Source organism: Megalobrama amblycephala, linkage group LG17, assembly GCF_018812025.1.
Source record: "Megalobrama amblycephala isolate DHTTF-2021 linkage group LG17, ASM1881202v1, whole genome shotgun sequence".
Lineage (NCBI taxonomy): Eukaryota > Metazoa > Chordata > Actinopteri > Cypriniformes > Xenocyprididae > Megalobrama > Megalobrama amblycephala.
Window position 1 is genome coordinate 47,120,961 of NC_063060.1, and position 21,332 is coordinate 47,142,292.

The 21,332-nt window shown below is 42.8% G+C and overlaps 1 protein-coding gene across 2 annotated transcripts in view; it reads right to left on the reverse strand.

Annotated features, from left to right (window-relative positions):
• Window positions 1–826: 826 nt before the first annotated feature.
• The window catches only part of LOC125250435 (dynamin-3-like), a 30,649-nt gene continuing 10,143 nt past the window's right edge, over window positions 827–21,332 (reverse strand). Inside the window, exons 12-22 of one of the 2 annotated variants that reach the window (XM_048163008.1) lie at window positions 20,664–20,750; window positions 20,471–20,541; window positions 20,285–20,336; window positions 13,270–13,278; window positions 10,640–10,753; window positions 6,861–6,970; window positions 5,952–6,063; window positions 5,654–5,818; window positions 4,807–5,045; window positions 3,530–3,703; window positions 827–2,650 (exon numbers count right to left, since the gene is read on the reverse strand). In XM_048163008.1, coding sequence (XP_048018965.1) covers window positions 2,608–2,650; window positions 3,530–3,703; window positions 4,807–5,045; window positions 5,654–5,818; window positions 5,952–6,063; window positions 6,861–6,970; window positions 10,640–10,753; window positions 13,270–13,278; window positions 20,285–20,336; window positions 20,471–20,541; window positions 20,664–20,750 — 1,176 coding nt within the window. In that variant the 3' untranslated portion in view covers window positions 827–2,607. The remainder of the gene's footprint in view (window positions 2,651–3,529; window positions 3,704–4,806; window positions 5,046–5,653; window positions 5,819–5,951; window positions 6,064–6,860; window positions 6,971–10,639; window positions 10,754–13,269; window positions 13,279–20,284; window positions 20,337–20,470; window positions 20,542–20,663; window positions 20,751–21,332) is intronic. The other variant, XM_048163009.1, reaches the window with a different exon arrangement.

Genomic DNA, 21,332 nt, shown 5'->3' on the forward strand with positions numbered 1-21,332 from the left:
TAATATTGAAAAGGACAATAATTCACATCTCTTTTTGCTTTTTATTTTCCATTTCCATGTATCTATTATGGTAGAGGCCGATTTCTATTTTTAAATCTGTAAAATTAGTTTTTTTTAGATATCCATTTACATTCATAGTTAAATATGTAGTCTATATATCATATAATGTACCATATTTTATCGCTACCATAAAAACATCTTTTTTAAAGTTTCAGATTACAGCAAAGTGACTATTTAAGTCAGTGTCTCAGTGTGCACACTATCCTGAATCGTATGTAGTAATATTCAACACTATTTAGGGAGGATAGTGGGCTGCAGGGAACGTCTTTCCTCAGTTTTATCTGAAATCACTGGTTTCCGGTGAATAATCTGAACTGTGCTCTGGTAACATCATCTAGTGATTTAAACGCCTCTTTCCAGTCTTGGATTGATTTAATTTTCTGACTACATTATAATGATTCATGATGATCATAACGCTCACCGTACGCTCCTGTCTCATTCACTCCATCATCCATAAATCAGCCCAGCTTTCTTTCTTTCTTTTCTCATGTCTTCTTTCAGTGGCTCTGTCTGTATTCTGCTGGAGCATGACATGTTTACATGTGTTATAATAGCGTGTTGAGATGTTGATCTGAGGTCATTACAGTCATTCATCTGCTGTTTCAGAGACACTGTTCAGATACAGTAATGTGTGTATAAATCAAACTCATATTCCAGCTGTGCCACACAACACACAATAGAGAAATCAGATCTGTCTTCATATTTCAGATCAGCTTCTTTGTGAAAGTCAAAAACCTTTTTAAAGAAAGTTCACACCACAATCCACTTGAAACGGACAGTAATTATACACTGCAGGTTCTCATTTTATTTCATTTTCCTTAATACATATTATTTCATACATATAGAGGTACAGTACATCAAGCCATAATGAAACATACAGAGAGTGAGATGTTCACGTTAAACACTCTCAGATCTCGACTCGTGTAAGACTCCACCGTCTGTGTCTCTCGGAGTAAACGGCTGAAGCATTCGGTTGTCCCACCGTAAGAGTGTATAATAATGTGAGCTCAGATCTGATATAAAACACTGGCTTTACATCTGAGAGACTAATATCCCTGTCTGAAGATAGTGTGTGAAACTCTAAAATGATCTGAGCTGGTTCAGCAAGTGTCTCTCAGTATAACGTTCGTTCTGAGATGGTGTTGTTCAGTCTGTCCCTGATCTCTGTGTTTATGTGAGTGAACAGCGAAGGGTTAGTTGATCCTTCACCTGAGCGAGGAGGACTAATGCCAACAAATACTGCATGACACGCCTTTACATCCATATGAAACAAGTACAAAGTTCAGTCTCTGATTCACAAACCTACAGATAATATATCCATATATTCATGTTAATAATTAAAAATACACCAGCTGTTTCCATGAGTCCCTGCATGCTTACATTCCTTATCTAGTCCTTTAGAGCGCTATAATATTATTCTCAAACGAAGAGTAGTGTTGTAGTTACTTAACATGAGTAGAGTAGCAAATAAATCTCACTAATGTAATGAACAGACTCACAGACACAACACAACTACTGCTGGAGTTATTGCCAGTAACGGGACTCTGCTCTGGTGACGGGTCTAGCGTTAGTTATCCGAAACACGCACAGAACAGAAGCGTCGCTCCAGGGACTTTGGTTGACGATTTGGATTATCTGTCATGAACTAGTATTGCAAGCAGGTGGCGCTATTCAAGAAGATGAATATGATACTTCATATTGTGGTGCTCATATAAGTGTTTGCAGATCTAAAGTGAGCAAGACTGAAACAACAAAACCAGCAAATCACACAGGGAGTGTTCACACTTGTAGTCCGGTTCTCCTGGTTCTTTTGGTCCAGAAAAAAAAGAAAGTCCGGGTTCGTTTAGCGTTCACACTGTCGTTTTCAACACCGAACCGCACTAACACAACTGAGTTTGTTTTAATGGAATCAAACCTGCCAAGTGTGAACACACCGTAAAGTCAAATAAACCCTTTTAATGACAAACAACATTAAAATAAAAAAAACAACAACAATAATTTAAATGTCAAACGGTGACTGCTATCAGAACACAAACATCACGTAATCTTAAACTATTTTACACATTTATATTTTAATTCAGCCACACACACACACACACACACACACACACGCTTCCCAGCTTATACTAAGATATATCACTCACACACTGTGCTATAATATGACACGAGTGTGTGGACACGCATACAACACCCTGAAATAAACACACATGCGTGGCTATAAGGGTCAGCGCTGTGAGGAACGGGAAGCACAGCTCTGCCACAAATGATTTCACCATGGAGGAAAGAGCCTGCTGGGGTTTGGGTGGAGACTAGTGGAGGAAAGCGTGATGAGACTCGAAGTCTGAACCAGACTGAATCACAGGCACTGACAGACGACACACAACGAGCACTGCTATCACAGACACCACCGTCACACTGGAGCAGGACACGGGAGGGAGAGGACTAGCACATGCAGGAGCTTTGGTACAGGACTGACGTTGGCGTACTGTTCACATGAGAATGGGCCTGGAGTATCGCACTCGATCCAGGAGGAAATAAAACGGCCCCTTAAGGGGGAACCTGTCTGGTTGGGGAAGGTGGAGGACGACGACTGTGTTAGAGGAAGAAGAAGAAGAAGAAGAAGAAGAAGATGGTTGATGACAGCAGAAGCGTTGTTGGAATGGATGGTGGAGTAAGAGACAAAAAAGACAGAATTAGTATCTGTAGCCAATGTAGTGCCTGAAGTAGAAAAGACAGTCTGTTAATATAGAAAGTCACAGATGCACTAGCATGGAAACTGCACTTAAATTTAGCAAATCTCTTGTACAAACTGAACAAAGTGTAGTGAAGTGTGTAGAGCGTGACCTTGCGTCTAACAGGGGTACGAAAATGGGGCCTATAGGGACAACCCTGTTGCTGGTTAGGGATGTTTTGAAGCATGGCAGCTGGTTTGAGCTGGTCCTGAGCTGGAGCTTGTTGCTGAGGACCAGCTCAAAGCAGCTGCCATGCTTCAAGACACACCTAACCAGCATATACAGGGAAGTTTTTGATTTCATATGCTGTTATGTTTTGAAATAAGTCAAAAAACACAATTCATGAGGCAAGTATATAGTATATAGTGGGCAATAGTGAAAAGCGTCATCTCCATCAGCTCAACTAATGTCATGATGGAGCAACAGTGTGAAGACACTTTTGGTGAGCACGTTAGTTCAAGTTTGTTGACAAGTTGTAATCTGGTTTAATGACATTAGCTAGAGACTCGCAGCCACTTTAGTACTTTAAGAGAAGCACATTAAGTATGTGCAAATGTACTGCATACTGGCAATGATTTGGCCGGGGAATCAAGCATGTGTTTGCACACTTGCGAGAAACATTTTAATAAGATTAGAAATAGAAAAGAATGTGTTAAATAAAGAGATAAGAGGTGTGGGAGGAAAGCAGACATTTAAGGGCTCATTCAGGCCGAAGGTGCGGGTGGGTAAGATCTCACCTGGGAATGCTGGGCGGTGCCCTGTTGGGCCGACTGGGAACTTGTGGGCTGTCAGCGCTGTTATTCAAGGGCCCTAAAGGTCCTGGACGAGACGGAGGCAGAGGAGCGCCCCTACCCGCCGGTCTCTGTCCTCCAGACATCCTGCGCGGAGCCGTGGGACTGGGCGGAGGAGACCTAAAAAACCAGGAGATGCTCACAGCAAAGAACCAGGAGAACTATACACACTATTGCTGGAAATCAACTCTCAAAACTCCCAAGGGAATTGTTTTCCATCATCTTTTCTTTCACAGAAAAATCTGGGTTCGTTCCATGGTGACCCATGGTCCATCAATGAAACTGTTAAAGCTAACTCCAAACCATCTGACCAGACCGGGCCGCTGCCTTCAACACAGTCATCAGATTCTGTCTCAGCTCTCTGATCTGAGCTTCACAGTAACTGTGCTTCACTCCTCATCTTCACATGGACCACATAGTGCCGCAGCTGGGCTCAAAGACACTTCCAAGTCTCCCAGAATGCCGGGTGTTATGATTTATGACTGTACAGGGGTGTCCAATCCTGCTCCTTCCAGCAGAGTTTAATTTGCTCAATTCGCTCAATTTGCTTTCCTGTTTTATGAGTTGTGAAGTTGGAGAGGGAATGATCTGAAGCCAACATCACAATGTTTGGCATCTTGGCAGGAACGTTATACAACTGGACTCTATCATGTCCACTTCCAAAGAGAGGCAGTGGAGCCACAGCTGAAGCAAGTCATGCAACTAATGCATTAAGGAGTCCAAGGACACCTGGTCCAGCCAGACGGTTCTGACACCAGAACCACCATGCAGAAATGACTGCATTGACTGAGCACCTAGTATTGGCCTGATTCATAGTCAACCTTGACCTAACCACAGTTTCTAGTGTCTTACGGTTCAGTCTGCGTGACGTATCGGTAGACGACACCTCGAGTCCTCCACCTACACAACATCATCAGAGCTGAGTGGACCATGATCTGCACCTCCAGATTACCCACTGGATCGCTGCATTGTACTTCCCTGCTTAAGAAATCCAGCATAAACCAGCATGAAGTCCATGTTGGTCCAGGCTGGTTTATGCTGGATAGAGCTGGTATGGTGCTGGTCCAGCTGGTCAACTCATACCTTGTTCTGGGGACCAGCAATGCTGGATTTTTCAGCAGGGTTCACACTTCTTTATGTTTGAGGCACAGGCCAGCTTTACCTCAGGGCTCAGCAGCCTTTTGACATTTGAACATCATCCATGATCTAGGTCAGAGAGTTACCTTCGAGAGCCGCCCTGGCCGGCATGCAGCCATGAGTTGTCCACAGGAGGCGGCAGCGGGGTGGAGATGGTGGAGGTGGAGATATCCCCGATGATACCCAGCGCTTCCTTCAGGGCATGGTGTGTGCGCAGCACTTCTTCCCTCCGCTGTACCTGCTCCTGAGACTCATCCATCAGTGCGTTCTGGTCTCCGGCCGAATACAGCTGGGCCAGAAGCTCTGCGTTAATGAAGTCTTTCACCTTAGGAAGAGGAGCGTGATGCTTATTAGGTCATATTCTTGTGCAAATACACTTACACTTTCCAAGAATCTACTCTTTGTGATCAACTGCACCGAAGCATCAGATGCTTCAATAAAATAAAAGCGATTTACAGAATTCTTGATGCTTCTTGAGAATGAGCGCTACACATGAGAGAGTTTTGCTGTTTATGTACAATGGCCCCAAAAACGATTAAAACGTATGCATGTCTTCGCACGATATAACATAAGTGTAATTGATTTTCAAGACATATAGCACAAACACATAATTTTTTTTAAAACCTTTAAATAGTTTGAAGTTTACTGGGTTTCATATATATGAAGTAATAATTGGACACTTTCTGTTTGCCAAACTTTGAAAATCAATCAAACCTGAGCAGTCAGATCAAATTTCAGGTTCACGACATGACCTGTATATAACACATTCAGTGTTTCAGTTGGAGCATATAGATGATTGTGTAAATACAGTAACATTCCCAGTTTTCTGCCCTCTCTCAGATATAGTGTCTCGTATTTGATGTTATTAACAGTGACGGTTCATCAGTTCCAAAACAATCAGAAAGAAAATCTGTCATGGTGCATCCTCCTTACATTATTGATCATGAGATGCATAATGCTCTTGGGCATAAGGTCACGGATGCATTTGTTGACGATGGCCATGTAGGAGTCCACCAGGTTGCGGATGGTCTCCACCTTCCTCTCCAGCTGAGGATCCATAGAGAAGTTCTCTGACGGACCAGAACTATCGCTCTCCACCTGGCAGAAAGAGACCAACAGCAGTCAGAAGGTCAAGATGAGCGATAAGGTTTCATGCTTCAGATTTTGAGGTGAATCTCATGTAGGTGATATCAAATGTGTACTGATGTCTCAAACATGAGCCGTTCCTCACCACGGCCTTCTCCGGATAGACGCCGGCCCGCAGGAGCGACGCCCTCCAGCTCTCCACCTCCTCCAGAGTGTCGCAGGCCAGCTCCAAGAAACGATTGTCCTTAAAGACGTTCCTGAGAGAAAACAAGCCATCATTCAAATGATCCTCCAGGTTCTTCCAACATTTACCAGAGGATAAAATATCTGATTACATAAATCATCATAGACAACAAAATATGGTAGGACCTTTTAAAACTCTCTTGGACAAAATAAAAAAACTCAACTGAGATGCCTGAAGCATGACAGTATGAATATTAACCCAAGCTTTTGTGTATGTGCCATCATCAGAATAATAAACATAAAGTGTGAATAAAGAAACAAATGATTAACTTCCAAACTTCTTGATTTAAAAACTGAATTGCAGAAAAAGGTCACAAATTAAAAAAAAACCCAAAGAAGGTACAAATGAAGTTCATTCTGCATTAAAGGCATATAACGACATTAGCGTCCGCACAAACGCACAATATCGTTGTTTATTATAAGTGCGCTCCAGTTTTGCCATCTGTCACTTTAAATGCTGGAGCTCATTAAAGCAGGGTGGATTCTGATTGGCTGTCAATATTTTTATCATTCATCAGCTGGAAATGAAATAACTCCTTATTTTCAATGCGAATAGCAGAGTTTGAATACCAACTATAACAACACAATATGTTATAGTTGGTATTCATACTTTGCTATTCTCACTGAAAATATAGTTATCGTTGTTGGTGTGAACGGGCCTTAACAGTCTAAAGTCACACAAGACCGTCTCCGGCTGATGAAGATCTGATGTGTTCTTTGAGAACCGATGACATGAAATCACTTCAGTTCAAACAGCTCTGACCATGACCACTTCCAATAGAGACAACAGAGATATCTGTCCGAGTCTTACCGCTGCTCTGTGTTGAAGATGGCAAACATGTGCTTGCTGGACATGAAGCTCTTCTCCACATCTCTGACCTTCAGATTGTCCAAGGGCAGCATGTACTTCTTCTCTTTCTCCTGTGGGATCAGCAGGAGCGTTTGACAGCAAACTCATGGAGTCATCACATTCTTTTTATAGACTAAAAAACTCCTAATGCAACAGCCTCTGTGAACGAAAGAACAGCTGTGAAATCTGACTATAAATTTCCAAGTTGGGAGAGAAAATGCAGGTAAATGAGAAAAAAGAAAGTTCTGTGAAACCTGCAAAGATAAAGGACTGAAACACTGCTGTGATGTTGTGAGTCTTTGTATCTCATAGATTAGTTTAGTCTTCTCTATTTTCTCATCTTCTTCTTTTAATTTCGGGCTGAAGTGTGAGCTCATGTTCATGAGTGTGTGAAACTCTGTGAACTTCAGACCGTCGTGAACGTCTGAGAGCTGCAGTTCCTCCTCTGGGTTTTCATGAATATTTCCCCCCCGCTGCAGAGGGGCCCGTTTCCTGTCTGCGTTTGGATCAGGACAGAGAGAGGGAGGTTAAACATCAGGCTGGCATTCAGTCTGAACATCTGGAAGTGCTTAACAGCTCAGAAAGAGAGACGCATGAAACTTCACCGGCAAACCTCTGCAGAACAGCACAGACAAAATCAATGCGTGATGGAGGACGAATGAGACTTCAGCGCTCAGCAGTCAGGATGGATTTGGGTTACTGGGATTTACGGCTCCAGACGTCCTGCACCCAGAGGACCGTCCAGCGGTCTGAAGTCCCTCCTCCGACCTTCACCGCCTCTCTCCGTCGCTCTTCTCTCACTCCTGCAGCAGAGTTTGTGCGAAAGCACGCCCAGATTCGACTGCCACGTCAAGGCTGGATCCGGCGCTCGGCCTGCGCAGCCACACGGGACGATGCGGGACAGGAGCGGTGGGATCGAACTCGACGCCGGGACCGTGTGTTTCGGAGATGAAGAGGAGGCTTCGGTCCGTGTCACGCTCCGTCTGCCCAGTGTTCAGACTACCTGTTCATGGTCAAGCTAGTGTACAGTAGTCTGCACATTGGTTAGACTGGGTGAGGAAAACTCACCGCGAGTCCTTGTAAACTTGAGGATGTGATTCTTGGGTCGGTTTCAGGACTGTGTCACAGTCTTTCACAAGCATTGTAAATAACCTGCTTGCTTTTCCTCTCTCTGCTCTTTCTTTTAAGATGCAGTTTATCCAGTGCTAACGAAAGAGATGATTTGAAGTCTGACAGTACGCACAAACACTGAACACTGAGCGAGGATATTTCATCTCAAATGCTTTTAGCTCCGCCGCACACGGACTCGTGCGAGCTCAGGAATGCTGCGGGTCTGACACGGGAGCTTAACAAAAGCTTTATCCAGTTTTCATCCAACAAATGAGAATCTCATAATGCTAAAAGTCCCGAACACATCGACTGTTTGCTCACTTCAGTGATTTATATGATTCAAAAGTGCAACATATTGTTAAAGTCACAATAATAACAGCAGATGTATAGAGTAACATGAAGACGTTTCTGATGAAAAGGGGGAAGAGAGTAAATGTTGTTTTAGAGAATGTGCGACAGTTTGTCAATCAAATCTTAACAACACCAGATCTGTACATTTGAACAAAGAAGCATCTGAATCATTTATTTGAGACTCTTTCGGTCCCTCAGCACATCTCTTATGCAGTCGGTGTTTGTATGAATCCGTGCTCATATAAACCGTCTCGTTTGCTCTCAGAGTGACGTGAGGGTTTCATGCATTCCTGTGCTGATGGTTGAAGTGTGGTATTGGCTAGATTACTATAGTGAAACAGCCATATTGATCCTGTGAGGTATTTGAGCGTGTCAGTAATGACTCTGACTTCACTATCAGCTTTAAAAGAGCTGTGAACTGATCACAGGATCGATCGGGAGAGTTAGTGCAGCAGTAGAGTGTGTGTGTGTGTGTGAAGAGATACTGAATTCAGTGCTACTCGTGACTGTAAGAGCATGATGTGTGACTCAAACGCATGTTCATCTGAGCGCCGTATGATGGTGTGTGTGCTTCTCATCAATCATTAGAACAAGATACATTCTTACAGTTTCTGAAGCAAATCTGACATGCCTGTTCTGAGGGGTGTTTAGTGTTGCCATGGGGTTGCTAGGCTGCTCTGGATGGTTTCCAAGGTGTTGCTATGGAGCTGCTAAAGCGTCCTGTGTGGTTTTTGCATGTTTCTGTGTGGTTTCTAGGGTGTCCTGGGTGGTTGCCAGGGTGTCGCTATGCAGTTGCTAGAATGTCTGTGTGGTTTCTAGGGTGTTCCGGGTGGTTGCCAGGGTGTTGCTATGCAGTTGCTAGAGTATTCTGTGTGGTTTCTAGGGTGTCCTGGGTGGTTGCCAGGGTGTCGCTATGCAGTTGCTAGAGTATTCTGTGTGGTTTCTACGGTGTTCCGGGTGGTTGCCAGGGTGTTGCTATTCAGTTGCTAGAGTGTTCTGTGTGGTTCCTAGGGTGTCCTGGGTGGTTGCCAGGGTGTCGCTATGCAGTTGCTAGAATGTCTGTGTGGTTTCTAGGGTGTTCCGGGTGCTTGCCAGGGTGTCGCTATGCAGTTGCTAGAATGTTCTGTGTGGTTTCTAGTGTGTTCTGGGTGGTTGCCAGGGTGTCGCTATGCAGTTGCTAGAGTGTTCTGTGTGGTTTCTAGTGTGTTCTGGGTGGTTGCCAGGGTGTCGCTATGCAGTTGCTAGAATGTTCTGTGTGGTTTCTAGTGTGTTCTGGGTGGTTGCCAGGGTGTCGCTATGCAGTTGCTAGAGTGTTCTGTGTGGTTTCTAGGGTGTTCTGGGTGGTTGCCAGGGTGTCCCTATACAGTTGCTAGAGTGTTCTGTGTGGTTTCTAGGGTGTCCTGGGTGGTTGCCAGGGTGCTGTTAAGTAAATTAATGACAAAATCTCATGTTGAATTGTATTCAGAGTAAAAAGACTGCATTAACAGCAGTGAATATTTCAACTGAAGACATTTCACACATAATTTCACACCCAGCCTAACTGAATATCACATGACTTCAGTCTTCAGTAATAAACATGGTTTTGTGAAAACGTGAATATTTTTTAACTGAACACTGGAAGGAGAATATGTATTATTTAAAGACAGAATTATTTGTGAAATGTTGTAGTGTTTAAGATTAAAATGGTGTCTCAACACTGTCTCAACACTGACTCAACCAATGGCGCGAGTTTAGGGGAGGGGCTATATGTTTGTCTGACCAATGGTAGACAGGGGGAAACCATTGATTATTTTATCAATTCTGTTTGGTGGAAAGACACACTCCAGCTTTATGGAAACGAGTTTATCAATCTCGTCTGATGTCTCTGTATCAGTGTGTGCATCATTAGGAGGTGGTCGAGGTGTGTGCGCCTGTCTACACTTGCTGTGCAGAGGATCCTGAGGCTGTACAGCAGGCACAGACAGGCAGACAGACAGCGAAACACATGCATTCGCTCCGAGGGACGGAGGATCATCTGCCATCATCATCACAGCTCTCTACAGACTCAAATCACGCTGAGGGAGCATGAAACGGACACTAATTACTTGCTTAATGTTCATGTTCATTTTGTTTCATGTTGAAAATGATACTGTGCACAATAATTAATAAAAAAATGTTACCAATTCTCTAATTTTTCATGTAGAATCACTTTTCACCATCATCAGCTCATGATGTATAAGATGACGTTGTTGAACGTCACTCTGGAAAGCGTCTCATTACGGACGGACGGAAGCGCTCACCTCGTCATCTTTGAACCAGGACAGGCTCTCGGCGGTCAGCACAAACCAGTACTCCTTCGCTCCGCCCTTCATGATGCTGATGTTATTGATGGTCAACCAGCCCTTACGAATGACCTGATGGAGAAAACGAGACACGTCACATCGCAAACTCGGCTACATTCAACACAACAGTGATCAATACATACGACACTGATCAATGCAAAGAGTGGATGAATAAAGATCGATGTGAGAAATCAACCAGGTGAGACGTGTATAAAACATCTTTGCTCCAGGTGTCTGTGACAAGGAATGAAAAACTCCACAAGCTCTTAGTCCTGGAGAAATAACCTGTTGTGAACATAGTGCACTATATCAGATACAGGAGCGAATGTGAGGAGCGGACAATCACGTGTTTCATTTCCACTGGATGACTGATTTAATGACACACAGTCACTTGTCTCCACCTACTGGTGTAGTTGTGTTACTACAAAAAGCATTCACATTCAACCAAAATACTGACCGGCTCTGGAATGTAAAAGCCGAAGCTGTAACTATATGGTGGAATCAGCTGGAACGCAGTATCAGCATCAGGATTACAGCTGTCAATTATTTATTGTTGCATTACATTTATTAATACGGTCGTTATTTATACCAGAGTCTGAGTAAAGTGATTGTAATGAGTTAAAGGCTCAAGCATGCGTGAAGTCTCTGGTGCGGAAGTGAGTGTGTTCACCTCCAGCGTTCAGAAAGTGTTCAGTGCGTCACATCTGTTACGCTCATTACTTTTCCCATCCATCTACACTCAGTTCCACATAATGACCAAGCAAAAAACACATTTTTGATAACTTCACAAATCTATTAAAAAACTGAAATATCACATTCAGACACTATTTGCCGCGACTCCAGCCTCGGTCTTCTTGGGTTTGACGGCACAAGCTTTGAACACCTGCTTTTGGAGGCTGGAGTGATGCAGTGATCAGAAAATCTGTGGCAAATTCAAACGATTGGACACGAATCGGACAGACACGCGCTGTTCTATAAACGGTCTGCCCAGCTAACAAAAATACGCTTCAGGAATGTTTTGCTAATGTTCCCATGAGGTTATGAACACTTTCTGAATGCGTGTGAGAGAGCCGACAGTAGATGTGAAGAAGCGTGCAGTGCTCGACTGAACTACGGCTGTGCTCTTCTTCACCTCCAGTGCATTTATTATTACACACAAGAACCTGACGGCTTACAATGATGCCCGAAGCTGGAGGAGACGAGGCCTGAAGAGAGAGACACACATGGACACATGCTCCATAACCCAGCTAACCCAATCAGCGCTCGTGTGTACGACAGTAGAGACCGGATCGTCCTGTTCAGGGCTGGACTTCCCTGTTCCCTCTCACTGCACCTAATCACCAACTTTACCACACTACGCTAAAGTAAACAGAGTAACGCCTGCTTGTGTTTTACTAAGAGACTGACCACAAATAAGCAATGAATATGACAGACATGAGCTGCAGATAACTGATACAGCCGATACTGAAACCTGTCAGGTGATCAAACACTCAAAGCTCCACTAACAGGACTGAAACACTAATGCCAAATTACACGTGTCGAACACCAACACGCTCCTGAACAGTCACAAAACTCAGAGTCAGAGTCCAGCGTTTCCCAGCACATGATAGGCCAGTGTAATTGAAACGTGATTATTTTACCTGTTTTTATGCAACATAAAGCCAAAGCTGTGATTATTCACAGTGTCTCCCACAGGATTCTGTAAGTGCGGCTCCACCAGAGGAAAACACTGTAAAGTTAACTTTAAATCTGAACATGATGAAGAAACTCACTCCTCTGATGCTGAAAACACTTACGCTGTCAGAGCCGCTGGAAATAACGTCAACCTCAGATAATGAGCTAACGTACTAGCTAGTCTTTCTACTTCAAAATTTTAACTCAAATTCAATTACATGCCATTTCTTTGTAATTATTAGTGACATTTTCTAGAATTTTGAGAATTTCTGGTTCAGTAGGAAACTGAGGCAGGACTAATTAGGTGATTAATGGCAAACCTTATCTGTGCGACAGCCCTATAGTTCTAAAAATATGTGAATAAAATGTTAAAATAAGAGTGTAAACATCTTGTTTTTTCTTTTTCTTTTTCTTTTTTGAATGATCTTGTAATTATTTTATTTTGTATGGTTATGTATGTGTACATGCATATGCACAATTGTATGTAGGTACCTGTAAGTCTCATGCTTTCCTGTGCAAAATGATGCAAATGGAATTTTGCTTGTTGACCAAAAAAAAACTAATAAATAAAATAAATACATACATAAATGAAACCCTTCTATGATAAATGATTGTGTTAAAAACCTAAAAAAAAAAAAAAAACCTATGCTGTGTGTGTGTGACATCACATCTACGCTGCAAGAGGGCAGTAGGACATCACTAGTACACAGAGCACAGCGTCAGGTGAGAGAAAGAGCCATGGAAATGTCAATGAGAAAAATAACACAAAGTTGACGTCACGCTACATAATAGCAGTGAGAAAACATAAAGGACTTGAATGCTCTGTTGTAATGATGCATCAACAACCTCAGAGGAGTTTCTCATCACAGTCACAATCTACTGAGACAGAGAGCAGAAAGAACAGTCGCTCTTACCTGGAGCTCCTGAGGGAAAAAGACAACAGCTCGTCATGCAGGAGCCGCTCGTTCACACAGGAGGGTAGTGAAGAAAACATGACACGTGTGTTTCAGAACATAAACGTACAAACGTAAAATGTCCATAACATGATCAAAACCGAAGGACATTTATCCTGCAGTGGATAAATGAAGGTAATAGAAGTAGAGCAGAAAGAAAGTCAAAGCCACATCAAACGGCAACAAAAAGCTAAATAACATTAATATCTGGAGTGTCATAAACATAGTTCTGTCATGACAACTCTCAGAGTGTTTAGCATGGTAATGATATGACAATGTTGATACGTTTGGTCTTGGATCTGCTATGCTGCTGCTGTTACTGATACTGTTACTGCTGTTATTACTGCTGCTGCTGCTGTTATTACTGCTGTTATTGCTGCTGCTGTTATTACTGCTGCTGCTGCTGCTGCTGTTACTGATACTGTTACTGCTGTTATTACTGCTGCTGCTGCTGTTATTACTGCTGTTATTACTGCTGTTATTGCTGCTGCTGTTATTACTGCTGCTGCTGCTGCTGCTGCTGTTACTGATACTGTTACTGCTGTTATTACTGCTGCTGCTGCTGCTGCTGTTACTGATACTGTTACTGCTGTTATTACTGCTGCTGCTGCTGCTGTTATTACTGCTGTTATTACTGCTGTTATTGCTGCTGCTGTTATTACTGCTGCTGCTGCTGCTGCTGTTACTGATACTGTTACTGCTGTTATTACTGCTGCTGCTGCTGTTATTACTGCTGTTATTACTGCTGTTATTGCTGCTGCTGTTATTACTGCTGCTGCTGCTGCTGCTGCTGTTACTGATACTGTTACTGCTGTTATTACTGCTGTTATTACTGCTGCTGCTGCTGTTATTACTGCTGTTATTGCTGCTGCTGTTATTACTGCTGCTGCTGCTGCTGCTGTTACTGATACTGTTACTGCTGTTATTACTGCTGCTGCTGCTGTTATTACTGCTGCTGCTGCTGCTGTTACTGATACTGTTACTGCTGTTATTACTGCTGCTGCTGCTGTTATTACTGCTGCTGTTATTGCTGCTGCTGTTATTACTGCTGTTATTACTGCTGTTATTACTGCTGCTGCTGCTGCTGTTACTGATACTGTTACTGCTGTTATTACTGCTGTTATTGCTGCTGCTGTTATTACTGCTGTTATTACTGCTGTTATTACTGCTGCTGCTGCTGCTGCTGCTGCTGTTACTGATACTGTTACTGCTGTTATTACTGCTGTTATTGCTGCTGCTGTTATTACTGCTGTTATTACTGCTGCTGCTGCTGCTGTTACTGATACTGTTACTGCTGTTATTACTGCTGCTGCTGCTGCTGTATTACTGCTGTTATTACTGCTGCTGCTGTTATTACTGCTGCTGCTGTTACTGATACTGTTACTGCTGTTATTACTGCTGTTATTACTGCTGCTGCTGCTGTTATTACTGCTGCTGCTGTATTACTGCTGCTGCTGCTGTTATTACTGCTGCTGCTGTTACTGATACTGTTACTGCTGTTATTACTGCTGTTATTACTGCTGTTATTACTGCTGCTGCTGCTGCTGTTACTGATACTGTTACTGCTGTTATTACTGCTGTTATTGCTGCTGCTGTTATTACTGCTGTTATTACTGCTGCTGCTGCTGCTGTTACTGATACTGTTACTGCTGTTATTACTGCTGCTGCTGCTGCTGTATTACCGCTGTTATTACTGCTGCTGCTGTTATTACTGCTGCTGCTGTTACTGATACTGTTACTGCTGTTATTACTGCTGTTATTACTGCTGCTGCTGTTACTGATACTGTTACTGCTGTTATTACTGCTGCTGCTGTTATTGCTGCTGTTATTACTGCTGTTATTGCTGCTGCTGCTGCTGCTGCTGCTGTTATTACTGCTGTTATTACTGCTGCTGCTGTTACTGCTGCTGTTATTACTGCTGTTATTGCTGGTGCTGTTATTGCTGCTGCTACTGTTACTGCTGCTGTTATTGCTGCTGCTACTGTTATTGCTGCTGTTATTACTGCTGTTATTGCTGCTGCTGCTGCTGTTATTATTGCTGTTATTACTGCTGTTATTACTGCTGCTGCTGTTACTGCTGCTTTTATTACTGCTGTTATTGCTGCTGCTACTGTTACTGCTGCTGTTATTGCTGCTGCTACTGTTACTGCTGCTGTTATTACTGCTGTTATTGCTGCTGCTGCTGCTGTTATTACTGCTGTTATTGCTGCTGCTGTTATTACTGCTGCTGCTGTTATTACTGCTGCTGTTATTGCTGCTGCTATTACTGCTGTTATTGCTGCTGCTGTTACTGTTGCTGTTATTACTGCTGTTATTGCTGCTGCTGCTGCTGTTATTACTGCTGTTATTACTGCTGTTATTGCTGCTGCTGTTACTGTTGCTGTTATTACTGCTGTTATTGCTGCTGCTGCTGCTGTTATTACTGCTGTTATTACTGCTGTTATTGCTGCTGCTGTTATTACTGCTGTTATTACTGTTGCTGTTATTACTGCTGTTACTGCTGCTGCTGTTATTACTGCTGTTATTGCTGCTGCTGTTATTGCTGCTGCTGATGCTGTTATTACTGCTGTTATTGCTGCTGCTGTTATTGCTGCTGCTGCTGCTGTTATTACTGCTGTTATTGCTGCTGCTGCTGCTGTTATTATTACTGATGCTGCTGCTGTTACTGCTGCTGTTATTACTGCTGTTATTACTGCTGCTGCTGCTGTATTACTGCTGTTATTACTGATGTTATTACTGCTGCTGCTACTGTTACTGATACTGTTACTGCTGTTATTACTGCTGTTATTACTGCTGCTGCTGCTGTTATTACTGCTGTTATTACTGCTGCTGCTGCTGTTACTGATACTGTTACTGCTGTTATTACTGCTGTTATTACTGCTGCTGCTGCTGTTATTACTGCTGTTATTACTGCTGCTGCTGCTGTTGTTACTGATACTGTTACTGCTGTTATTACTGCTGTTATTATTGCTGCTGCTGCTGTTACTGATACTGTTACTGCTGGTATTACTGCTGCTGCTGCTGTTGTTACTGATACTGTTACTGCTGTTATTACTGCTGTTATTATTGCTGCTGCTGCTGTTACTGATACTGTTACTGCTGTTATTACTGCTGCTACTGTTATTGCTGCTGTTACTACTGCTGTTATTGCTGCTGCTGCTGCTGCTGTTATTACTGCTGTTATTACTGCTGCTGATGTTATTACTGCTGCTGCTGTTACTGCTGCTGTTACTGCTGCTGTTATTACTGCTGTTATTGCTGCTGCTACTGTTACTGCTGCTGTTATTGCTGCTGCTACTGTTACTGCTGCTGTTATTACTGCTGTTATTGCTGCTGCTGTTATTACTGCTGTTATTGCTGCTGCTGTTATTACTGCTGCTGTTATTGCTGCTGCTACTGTTACTGCTGCTGTTATTGCTGCTGCTACTGTTACTGCTGCTGTTATTACTGCTGTTATTGCTGCTGCTGCTGTTATTACTGCTGTTATTGCTGCTGCTGTTATTACTGCTGCTGCTGTTATTACTGCTGCTGTTATTGCTGCTGCTATTACTGCTGTTATTGCTGCTGCTGTTACTGTTGCTGTTATTACTGCTGTTATTGCTGCTGCTGCTGCTGCTGCTGTTATTACTGCTGTTATTACTGCTGTTATTGCTGCTGCTGTTACTGTTGCTGTTATTACTGCTGTTATTGCTGCTGCTGCTGCTGCTATTACTGCTGTTATTACTGCTGTTATTGCTGCTGCTGTTATTACTGCTGCTGTTATTACTGCTGTTATTACTGTTGCTGTTATTACTGCTGTTACTGCTGCTGCTGTTATTACTGCTGTTATTGCTGCTGCTGTTATTGCTGCTGCTGCTGCTGTTATTACTGCTGTTATTGCTGCTGCTGTTATTACTGCTGTTATTGCTGCTGCTGCTGCTGTTATTATTACTGATGCTGCTGCTGTTACTGCTGCTGTTATTACTGCTGTTATTACTGCTGTTATTGCTGCTGCTGTTATTACTGCTGTTATTACTGCTGCTACTGCTGCTGATGCTGTTATTACTGCTGTTATTACTGTTGCTGTTATTACTGCTGTTATTACTGTTGCTGTTATTACTGCTGTTATTGCTGCTGCTGTTATTACTGCTGTTATTACTGATGCTGCTGCTGTTATTACTGCTGTTATTACTGCTGCTGCTGCTGTTATTACTGCTGTTATTACTGTTGCTGTTATTACTGCTATTATTGCTGCTGCTGCTGCTGCTGTTATTACTGCTGTTATTGCTGCTGCTGTTATTACTGCTGTTATTTCTGATGCTGCTGCTGTTATTACTGCTGTTATTACTGTTGCTGTTATTACTGCTATTATTGCTGCTGCTGTTATTACTGCTATTACTGCTGCTGTTATTACTGCTGTTATTACTGCTGCTGCTGCTGCTGTTATTACTGCTGCTGCTATTATTGCTAATGCTGCTTCTGTTATTGCTAATGCTGCTGCTGTTATTGCTGATGCTGCTGCTGTTATTGCTGCTGCTGTTATTGCCGATGCTGCTGCTGTTGTTGCTGCTGCTGTTATTTCCGATGCTGCTGCTGTTATTGCTGCTGCTGTTATTGCTGCTGCTGCTGTTATTACTGCTGCTACTGCTGTTATTACTGCTGCTGCTGTTATTGCTAATGCTGCTGCTGTTATTGCTGATGCTGCTGCTGTTATTGCTGCTGCTGTTATTGCTAATGCTGCTGCTGTTACTGCTGCTGCTGTTATTGCTGCTGCTGCTGCTGCAGCTGTTATTGCTGCTGCTGTTATTTCCGATGCTGTTATTGCTGCTGCTGCTGTTATTACTGCTGCTACTGCTGTTATTACTGCTGCTGCTGCTGTTATTACTGCTGCTGCTGTTATTGCTAATGCTGCTGCTGTTATTGCTGATGCTGCTGCTGTTATTGCTGCTGCTGTTATTGCTAATGCTGCTGCTGTTACTGCTGCTGCTGTTATTGCTGCTGCTGCTGCTGCAGCTGTTATTGCTGCTGCTGTTATTGCTGCTGCTGTTATTGCTGCTGCTGCTGTTATTACTGCTGCTACTGCTGTTATTACTGCTGCTGCTGTTATTGCTAATGCTGCTGCTGTTATTGCTGATGCTGCTGCTGTTATTGCTGCTGCTGTTATTGCTGCTGCTGCTGTTATTACTGCTGCTACTGCTGTTATTACTGCTGCTGCTGTTATTGCTAATGCTGCTGCTGTTATTGCTGATGCTGCTGCTGTTATTGCTGCTGCTGTTATTGCTAATGCTGCTGCTGTTATTGCTGCTGCTGCTGCTGCTGCTGTTATTGCTGCTGCTGTTATTTCCGATCCTGCTGCTGTTATTACTGCTGCTGCTATTATTGCTAATGCTGCTTCTGTTATTGCTAATGCTGCTGCTGTTATTGCTGATGCTGCTGCTGTTATTGCTGCTGCTGCTGCTGTTATTGCTGCTGCTGTTATTGCTGCTGCTGCTGCTGCTGCTGTTGGTTATTGCTGCTGCTGTTATTGCTGCTGCTGCTGTTGGTTATTGCTGCTGCTGCTACTGCTGTTAGTTATTGCTGCTGCTGCTGCTGCTGCTGTTATTGCTGCTGCTGTTATTGCTGCTGCTGCTGTTATTGCTGCTGCTGTTGATTTTGGTTATTGCTGCTGCTGTTATTACTGCTGCTACTGCTGTTAGTTATTGCTGCTGCTGCTGATATTAATGCTGCTGTCATTGCTCATGCTGCTGTTGAACAACTATGGGACTTGCTACTGTCAATACATACACAACATGCTGCTATGAGCAAGTAAGACATGCTGCTGCTGTAAAAAAGCATACACAAATTCATAAGGCGGAAATCACGGGGGGTTCAGGGGGTCAGGGCCCATCCCATCTGAGGGTTGCCTAAATATCATTAAAACCATGCTATTAGCTGTAAATAATATAATGATATATACTTTAAATAATTGTGCAAGTAGTGAACAATACAAATGCAAATGGGGCAAAAAAAAGTTTTAAGTTTAGAAACATGAGTTCCCCCTCCCTTGCCTCACAGTGCTTTGGTCAATGTCCTGCTTTCCACCTTTAGGTAAAGTATTCTCGTCACTTAATAACATCAAGGTTAAACCACTGTAGTCACATGGACTATTTTAACAATGTCTTTGCTACCTTTCTGGGCCTTGAAAGGTGTAATGATGTTGCTGCCTTGGTTCAGATACCTCATGGATTCAATCAAAAATATCCTTTATTTGTGTTCTGAAGATAAACAAAGGTCTTACGGGTGTGGAACGACATAAGCGAGAGTAATTAATGACAGAAATGTTAATTTTGGGTGAACTAACCCTTTAATAAATTAGACATGACACAAATATTAAGCTTGTTTGGTAGCTTGTTTAATACCGTAGCTTGTTGGATAGTAAGTCACCCACTACAACTAATGTGTGAACTAATATTAGGCTAATATTGTAGATCTAGCATTGCGTTGGGTTTTACTCAATATGATGTTAAGTGGCAGATCAGTGGGTTTGCTGCAGTTGAATATCTAAGTAAGAGATGTCCTCTATTGTATTGGCCTATATGGAGGACGCAAGATAATTTAATAATTATAAAATGACAAGCACAATTTTGGCTGTATTATTTCTGTCCCCTTCAAAAATTGCTCTTGAGAAATTTTATGTTTATTGTCCCCCAACTGTTAGATGAAATTAAAGGCCATACACAAATTACCCATAGCAGATCTATACAGGTGGAGCTGGGGAAGGTGGAGAGTTTCTGAAAAGGTGCTGCAAAATGCTACAGCAAATGCTGACCAAGTATTTGAAAGTTGAGCAGTGAGCTCATTGGCTACTGATACCGCAGGAACCAATCAGCTGTGCCCTGTAGAGAATGATGTGATTGCAAGCAGATTGAGTTAAGGACTTATCAGCCAGCGCCATCTAGAGTTTCATGACAGAACTTTGTATATGGCCATCACAAGCACATTTATTGGACACACTGACCTGGTTTCCAGCAGAACTCTTCTTGTTTGCTTGGCTACTTCGCTGCTGGGCACTGATAGAGAGAGAGAGAAAGCAATGCTGAATATGACATACAGATGACACATTTAATATCTAATATGTATGTTTATGCAATCAGAACATGTCTAAGTATGTGCTCAGGCAAACATCTCCCAGAGTTGTACATACTTTGCAAAGCCGATGAAATCCTCATGGTTGGTGTTAATGTACGCGAGCTGAACGTCAATAAGCAGCAAAACCTGCAGAGACATACAGATGTACATACAGTGTGTGCACACAAACAGTACAGAGCCGTAATCTCATTACAGAGCCGTAATCTCATTATGAGCCCTGCGTTCACACATACGCAGGAATATCGTACCTGCTCTTTGGCTTGGCTCTCTCTGTCACGGATATGAGAGGTGACAATACGCTCTGTTTCCTCCCGCAGTCGTGGGAAAGAATCCAGCTGAATATGCAGAAAATTAAAATACAAAATTAAAAATCTGACCCCTAGTTTTAGGAGGGTGGCTGCCTGTCATATTACTATACTACACTGCAACAGTGTTACCAAACCAGTGTGAAAAACACACTCGGCCGTGACTCAGTGGTGTATGACTTGAAATATAGTGCATGATAATTATATGGACTAATGTAATGATACTGTTAAGACACCAGTATACTTTGAAAAACAATATACTTCTGTGAGCAAAATTAAAGAATGAACTTGTGTGGTGTCATTTTGAACAAAAACAGGCCAAAACAAAGTTTATTTGGCATTTGTTTCTGGAATTTGAAACAGCTTCCAGAAAAGTTTGCTCTGGCTGGTAAACACCTTCAAACTCCCATTGGTCAGTGGCGATGATGTAACAGGTGGGTGTGGCTCTGAGGCTCCACCTTCGTTGAGGTGTAAATCTTCTTCAGTTCATTTCTACTGTTCAGTCTGTCGAGGTCAGACACGATTAAAAAACATGAAGAGCAGCTTTATATTAGAAACTGAAGTTGTAATTTAATTAATTGAAAGTGAAAAGATTGATCTAGAATGATCTAA